The sequence below is a fragment of the Lemur catta genome, chromosome 5 (genome assembly GCF_020740605.2).
Source record: "Lemur catta isolate mLemCat1 chromosome 5, mLemCat1.pri, whole genome shotgun sequence".
NCBI classification, from domain to species: Eukaryota; Metazoa; Chordata; class Mammalia; order Primates; family Lemuridae; genus Lemur; species Lemur catta.
In genome coordinates this window covers 53,857,509-53,865,562 of record NC_059132.1, presented here as the reverse complement: position 1 = coordinate 53,865,562, position 8,054 = coordinate 53,857,509, and the positions used below count along the sequence as shown (strand labels likewise).

General features: G+C 41.2%; 1 protein-coding gene across 1 annotated transcript; it reads left to right on the top strand.

Moving 5' to 3' along the window:
* Window positions 1–324: 324 nt before the first annotated feature.
* On the top strand, window positions 325–839 carry LOC123638292 (60S ribosomal protein L21-like). Its single transcript, XM_045551825.1, has one exon. The coding sequence runs from the start codon at window positions 350–352 to the stop codon at window positions 830–832; it is 483 nt and encodes a 160-aa protein (XP_045407781.1). The 5' UTR covers window positions 325–349; the 3' UTR covers window positions 833–839.
* Window positions 840–8,054: the final 7,215 nt, after the last annotated feature.

The window sequence follows — 8,054 nt, the reverse complement described above, 5'->3', positions numbered from 1 at the left end:
AGAGCGAGACTCCGTCTCTACTAAAAAATAGAAAGAAATTATATGGACAACTAAAAATATATATAGAAAAAATTAGCTGGGCATGGTGGTGCATGCCCATAGTCCCAGCCACTTGGGAGGCTGAGGCAGGAGGATCACTGAAGCCCAGGAGTTTGAGGTTGCTGTGAGCTAGGCTGCTGCCACGGCACTCACTCTAGCCCGGGCAATAGAGCGAGATTCTGTCTCAAAAAAAAAAAAAAAAGAAGAGTTCTAAAGAGGGGTTTATACATTTCATTTTATTTATTTATTTATTTGTTTTTGGTATTAAAAATGCTTTGGTGGAGCCACCATCTTCCAGTAATTCGCCAAAATGACGAACACAAAGGGAAAGAGGAGAGGTACCCGATACATGTTCTCTAGGCCTTTTAGAAAACATGGAGTTGTTCCTTTGGCCACATACATGCGAATCTACAAGAAAGATGATATTGTAGACATCAAGGGAATGGGTACTGTTCAAAAAGGCATGCCCCACAAGTGTTACCACGGTAAAACTGGAAGAGTCTACAATGTTACCCAGCATACTGTTGAAATTGTTGTAAACAAACAAGTTAAGGGCAAGATTCTTGCCAAGAGGATTAATGTGCGTATTGAGCACATTAAGCACTCTAAGAGCCGAGATAGCTTCCTGAAACGTGTGAAGGAAAATGATCAGAAAAAGAAGGAAGCCAAAGAGAAAGGTACCTGGGTTCAGCTGAAGCACCAGCCTGCTCCACCCAGAGAAGCACACTTTGTGAGAACCAATGGAAAGGAGCCCGAGCTGCTGGAACCTATTCCCTATGAATTCATGGCATAATAGGTGTCTCACACTTTGTGAGAAGCAGTGGAGAGGAGCCTGAGGTGCTGGGACCGGATCTGTGCATAGCACACTTTGTAAGAAGCATAAGGAAAGGACCTTGAGCCTTGCTGGAACCTATGCCCTGTGAGTTCATGGCATAGGAGACAAACCTAATAAAAGCCGCTAGACTCTGAAAAAAAAAAAATAAAAATGCTTTGGTAAAGGTTGAATGCATTTGTAAGTCTTCATTTTGGTCTGAGCCTGGGCTCTTGGGTCTGTAAGCAAAAAGGTTAAATCAGATCAGCCATTTGCAACCTGTCCTCTAAGTTCTGAGGTTCTGAGGTGTTCCCTGAGGACCTCAAAGGAGGAAGCTCCGCACGCCTTTAACCAGAGGAACTTCACTTTCCCGACTTTCATGAAGGTTTCACTTTAAGAAAGGGTTTGGAAACCAAGAACCAGATGCCCTCTAGGCTCATTACAGGACCACACTGTGTATCGTGCAACATGAATTAACTTATGTGTTTTATAAATGTTACACTTATCATGTGAATAATAAAATTATTTTGTATTTGCTATCTGTGAGTTGATTTGCAGAATATTTAAAAAACTTACACACAAACATTTAAAAAATAACCTGCAATTTGACTTCCCTGTTTTGATTATTAGTTTTTCTTCTTCTTTTCTGCATCTGGGGTCTGCAAGACCACCTCAGGCTCACCAGTCTCATTACACTCACGGTGTGATAGTTTACAACAAAAAGGCACAAAGTAAAATCAGTGAAAAGAAAAGGTGCAGAGGATGAAGCCTGGGGGAAACCAGGTGGAAGCTTCCAAGAGTCCTCCTCAGTGGAGTCACACTACATGTGCTTAGTTCCTCCAGCAGCACATTGTGACAACACATGTATGATGGTGTCTACCAGGGAAGCTCATTACAGACTCAGCCCACAGGATTTATGTTGCAGGATTGTCACATAGGCACCTTTGCACTGGTGCATTCCAAAATCCAGACTCCCAGCAGGAAAGTATAATATAATCCACATTGTGTAAGGAGTTCAGGCGTAGTGAGTCACTCTTACCACGGAGTGGTGGGGACCCTTGGAAATGGAAGCTTGCTTTGCTGACTCTCTTCTGCATACTCTTCTTCTCTTTTTCTTCTTGTTTCCTGCTGGTTCATGTCTTACTTTTTTTTTTTTTTTAAATAACATACTGGAAGCCTCAAAAAATGTCAGTAGCCTGGGTTTCTCTCCACCTCTGCAAGGCCGTGTCGTCCTGGGTGTATACAGTACTACTCCTCAGGGGAAGGATGGCTTCAGCAACGAGACCAGGTAGGAGCCTGATGCTGGAGTTCAGGTGTGAGTGACCGGAAGGACCATGGGGATGGTATGGGGATGGAGAGGGGGCAATCTGAGAGCCACCTCAGAGAAGGCTGGGTGGGTGGGTCTCAGAGGACGCATTTCAGCTGGCTTTCCTCATAAATTCAGTATGTTTCCAGGCTGTCTTAAGTTGATGTGTCTTCATAAAAAGTCAGTTCTTCCCCTTTCCCCAAATAACATATAAGAGATCCTCAACCCAGCTAGATTTGACTTTTGCATTATTCTGCGCTATCTATGTTACAGTCTAATCTTCTCATGTAGTACTTTAAACACAGCTATCAATTTCTACGTATCTGGAAATAAGGAATTAGTGTCTTATTCAATGCAGAAGATCTTATCATCATTTATGAGGAAAAATTTAATTTTAATCCAGTCTTCACATTCAGAAACTGACATAAAGGGGCAGTAGTAAAAAAGTATTGCTTTCATTCCATTTTTATACCATTTTGGGGGATCTTCTTTGACTGGTTGAAATTTTTCCTGACTGTAAATTATACGTATATTTTAGAGCTCAAACTGAAGCCAACTCAAGTTAGGTACAGCAGAGAAGCCACAATTACAGAGTGGATGAGCTCTTTGCTTTGAGTTGGCTGGTTGATTAGCCTGATGTTGAATTAGGTTTGGCAGGGGTGACACTATGTTGGAGAAGCCCAAGTGCACACCCATCAGTGAGATCCCAAACGAAGTAGGCTGAGAATTGGCAACACCTGTTTTTGATGGCTGACGCTTGTCCTGGTGGCTACGCAGAGGAGGTGCTTTCCACAAAAGGCACACCAAAGAGGAGGAAAGGCGAAATGAGAGAAGGAAATAGTGTTAAAAGTCTAAATCAAGGGACCCAGCTTAACTAATTATTCATAAATTAGGAGCCTAAAATAAAAAACGTATTGTACAACTATCTCCTCTTAATCCTTTAACTGATAATGAATACAATCATTCCTACTTATTTTGGGGCTTTTGACTCTCTTGTTTATATGACATCTGTTTTAAAGTCTCTCCTAATTCAAATTCAATGAAGTAAAATTACCTTGAGAAATCGATTTTGAGATTTTGAAAAGTTGGCCAATTCAATGTTGATTCAAGTTCTTTAATTCAGGGATTCTTTCTCTTTCTCTCTCTATATGTATATACACATATACACACACATACATATTGTAGACCCTTTGTTAGGCAAATAAGATATTTGGACCCCTTCTTAGAATAATATCTTCAAGTGCATAAGATAAAATATACTGAATTACAAGGGAAACCAACTGTATTAATGCATATTTATAAAAATATTTTTAAAAACCAAATTTACCATATAGTAACATATGTGCTTCTGCATTAGTGCATTAAACAACAAGATCTAGTGGCAGGTCTAGTACCTACCATCATTTCAAAGTAGTAATATATATATAAATGATATTTTGTGATATCTATAACAATTGTATGGAATATGTGATTTTTATTGGTGACAAAGTCACAGTTACTGCCCATACTACTGTGGTTTATTGCTTACATTCATAATAGAAGAAAGTGCTAAATTTCAGTTAGAGGCTAGTGAAAATAAAAATAAAATTTTTTTGCAACTTTTGACTCCCTTGAATTCTATCTATGGGCACCTTGAGGGGTCCAAAGAACCCAAGAGAACCTTTGTTTTAGAAAATTGCAGATTGTTAGATTTTTTAATCCCTGCTTTGATAAAATATCTACTTCCTCTCTTGCTATTTCTCCAACTGAAGTTCTAAACAGAGTGTCCTAAATATACATTGTACTCAATATTTAGTTATTATTTTACTTTTTCAAAAAAAGAACATTTATATACCTCTTACTATGTGCCAGGTACTGTTCCAAATATGGTATAAATATTAATTCGTTAGTTACAACTATTTGCCATAAAACTGAATTAATGCAGCATTAGCATATTTCTCAATAAATTGTGATATCTTTTTCTTGAGGGGCTGTCACCACTTCTTTGCTCTTTTTGATCTTTTGGATTTATCAAATAATCCCCAAACTTTCTTCTTTTTTCACAAAATAGCTTTGATATGTAATTATGGCATGCTACTTTATTCTTATATAGATTTTCACCATTTTCTTTGCATTTACTCTGGGATTTGTAGTGTTTTTATTGTTTTGGATTCTGTGGCTTGATGTCTATTGATAGTTCTGGAAGATTCTTTGTCATTATCTCTTCAACTATTGCTTCTGCTCCATTTTCTTCCTTCTCCTCCTCTGGGACTCCAGTTACATTTATTTTAACCTTTTTATGGTTAAACTTTTTCATAGGACATATGCCCCATGTGTCGCTTACACTCTTTTCTGTGTTTTCCATCCAGTTTCCTCCCTAAACTTGAGTCTGAATTTTGTTTTTTACTGATTTAGTTTTCTTTTCACTAGAACTCACCACAGCTGTGTTCAATCTGATGTTAAATATATCTATTGAGTTCATTATTTCACTTGTATCTTTCAGTTCTAGAATTCCTACTAGATTCTTTTTAAAATACAGTCCAATTCTCTGGTGAAATTATCTGTCTTGTCTTTTCTGGAACATATTATTGCAGCTCTTTCAGTGTTTGTGTCTGATAGTCTGACTCCGATCAAAGTCATAACCAGTCATCTGTGGGATTGTTCCTACTGTCTGTTTTTTCCCTTGCTTCTGTTTTTTGTTGTGCCTGGTCCTAGTTGGTGGCCAAAAATTATTAATGAAACACTGTAGAGGTTCTGAATGATATTCTCTTCTTCCAGAGAGGGCTTACCCTTCCCACGGGAGGCAGCTAGAAGCAAGTCACATTGCCTCTGTCAGTTGGTGTCCAGGCTGATCTGAGGCCTGCCTGCATTCTTTGTAAGGCTTTTTCTGCCTCCAGCGGACCCCAGCTCAGGGCCCGGGAGTTTGTCAGTGCCCTTCTCTTGGTGGGTCCTTTTCTTAGTCCATTTTATGTTATTTATAACAATATACCTGAAACGGAGGCATTTATAAAGAAAAGGAATTTATTTCTTGTGGTTATGGAGGCTGAGAAGTCCAAGGTGGAGAGGCTGCATCTGTTGAGGGTCTTGTTGCTGGTGGGGACTCTGCAGGGTCCCAAGGTGGCACAGGGCACAGGTGAGGGGGCTGAGCATGCTGGCTCAGGTCTCTCTTCCTCTTCCTTTTTTATTTTTTGTGAGACACAGTCTCATTCTCTTGCCTGGGCTAGAGTGCCGTGGCATCAGCCTAGCTCACAGCAACCTCAATCTCCTGGGCTCAAGCGAGCCTCCTGCCTCAGCCTCCCAAGTGGCTGGGACTACAGGCATGTGCCACTATGCCCAGCTAGTTTTTTCTATATATATATATTTTTAGTTGTCCATATAAGATCTTTCTATTTTTAGTAGAGATGGGGTCTCACTCTTGCTCAGGCTGGTCTCGAACTCCTGAGCTCAGGCGATCCTCCTGCCTCGGCCTCCCAGAGTGCTAGGATTACAGGTGCGAGCCACCGCGCCCGGCCTCTCTTCCTCTTCTTTTAAAGCTACCAATTCCTTTCCCATGATAACCCATTAATCCACTATCCCATTAATTCACCAATGGGTTCATTAATCCATTCATGAGGGCTCAGCTTAAAGACCCCACCTCCCAATATTGTTACCTCTTAAAGACCCACCTCTCAATGCTGCTGCATTGGGTATTAAATTTCAACATGAGTTTTGGAGGGGACAAATATTCAAACCATACCAGTCCTGAACTCCAATTTTTGTCTCACCATCACGTTGAGACTTGAAAGCTTCACTCAGCCTTTGCTTTTAATTAGCCCTCTTAGTTTTTTGCTAAACCTTTAAACACAGTTCAAAAATTGACACATGACAGGAGGGAAAGATATTGAGGAGCTTCCGGCTTCCTCTGTACTCTCATTTCTCTGGCATTGTGGTCCTCAACACCTGACTGCCCTGACAACCACAGCTCCATTTTTGGTTTCCTTAGTCTTGAAGGATTGCTGCAAGCTCTGCATCAATTCTTGGCCTCTAGCTCAAAACTGCTTAAAAACCCAGCACATAAAGAGTTAGGTGACTATAGGAGCTTCCCTTCGCTGTGGATCTTGGTGCTTCTGGAGAGGTTAGTGGCTTTCTAGTGCCACCAAACAGATTTATTTTTGTATTTTATCCAGATCTTCTAGTTGTTCAGAACCAGATGCAAAGAAATTCACAATTAAAAACCCACTTTCTTTTAAGTTCCCATTTTTGATCTTCACAAAAACCCCATGTGGCAGGAAGGCCGTAGGTCAGCACTCCCACTTGACAGCAGAGGTTGTTGACTGGCTGAGGTGGGAAGTCTGGAGACAGGAGAGGAGAAATGTCATCTGTCTTAGAGCAGGGCTGAGACTGGAACCCACATCTCTTGGTTCTTACCATAACATTTTCCTTCATGCATCCTTCCTCTCCATGTTTATTTATCTGCTAGGACTGCCATAACAAAGAACCGCAGAGTGGGTAGCTTATACCTGCAGTCCCCAACCCCCAGGCTGTGGACTGGTACCAGTCCTCGGCCTGTTAGGAACCAGGCCACACAGCAGAAGGTGAGCAAAGCTTCATCTGTATTTACAGCCGCTCATCTCCCCATAGCTCACATCACCATATAAGCTCCACCTCCTGTCATATCAGTGGTGGCATTAGATTCTCATAGGAGCAAGAACCCTACTGTAAACTGCACATGTGAGGGATCTAGGTTGCGCACTCCTTATGAGAATCTAATGCCTGATGATCTGAGGTGGAGCTGAGGCAGTGATGCTAGCTCTGGGGAGCAGCTGCAAATACAGATTATCATTAGTAGGGAGGTTTGACTGTACAATAAATGTAATGTGCTTGAATCATCCTGAAACCATCCCCTGCCCAGTTTGTGGAAAAACTGTCTTCCATGAAACCAGTCCCTGATGCCAAAAAAGTTGGGAACTGCTGGCTTAAACAACAGATTTATTTCTTCACAGTTATGAAGGCTAGAAGTCCAAGATCAAGGTGTATCAGTGCAGTTGGTTTCTTCTGAGGCCTCTCTCCTTGGCTTGCAGATGCCATCGTCTCTGTGTTCTCTCATGGTCTTCTCTTCGTGCCTGTCTGTGTGCTAATCTCTTAAAAGGACGAGTCATATTGGGCTCATTTTAACTTGATTACCTCCTTAAAGACCCTATCTCCAAATATTGTCACATTCTCAGATACTGGGAGTTACAACTTCAACATATGAATTTTTCAGGGCAGGGATAGGACACAGTTCATCCCGTAACAACATATAAGAGACTCATGAATATCATTACCAGTTTTCCTAACATTTCTGTAAATTAAATATATAAACCTTTGCTTTAGCATAGAGTTCTCAAAATATGGCACTATCTCCACGACAATCTGCAGCTGCAGCATCAACATTAGCATCAGCACAAACTGGTTAGAAATGCAAATTCTCACTCCCCACCTTAGACCTACTCAATTACAATAGAAAGTCTGGATGTGGCCCCAGGAAACCCTCCAGGTGGTTCTGAGGCTGCCAGTTCCAGTCTGAGAACCAGTGCCTTAGCAGCTGGGCAAAGGACAGCTCTGATGCAGAGTTGGTTCAACTGTAAATTCCGGTCATGCTCTTCCCAAGTCCTTTCCTAAAGGATGAGTCTCCTGAGATGTCAGGCTATGACTGATGGCCGGATCTGTCAGATCACAGCATTTAAATCAATGCTCATGTGTCTTGTGGCATCATTTGGCATTCAAATATCACCTTCCCATTTGAGGATTTAGAAAGCAGACAACTTTCTGTAGGAAGCTTTCTTACTGGAAGAATGCGATTCTTTGCTAATCTGGACCTCAGTTTTATTATCTTGAAAGGGAAAAATCTGCACTCCTTTTCCAGCTCTGACGGTGCATCCATGAGAATGACTCAGAGCA

Excerpts from the sequence above, each read along its gene's own strand:
- LOC123638292 (XM_045551825.1), top strand. The coding sequence starts at position 350 with ATGACGAACACAAAGGGAAAGAGGAGAGGTACCCGATACATGTTCTCT.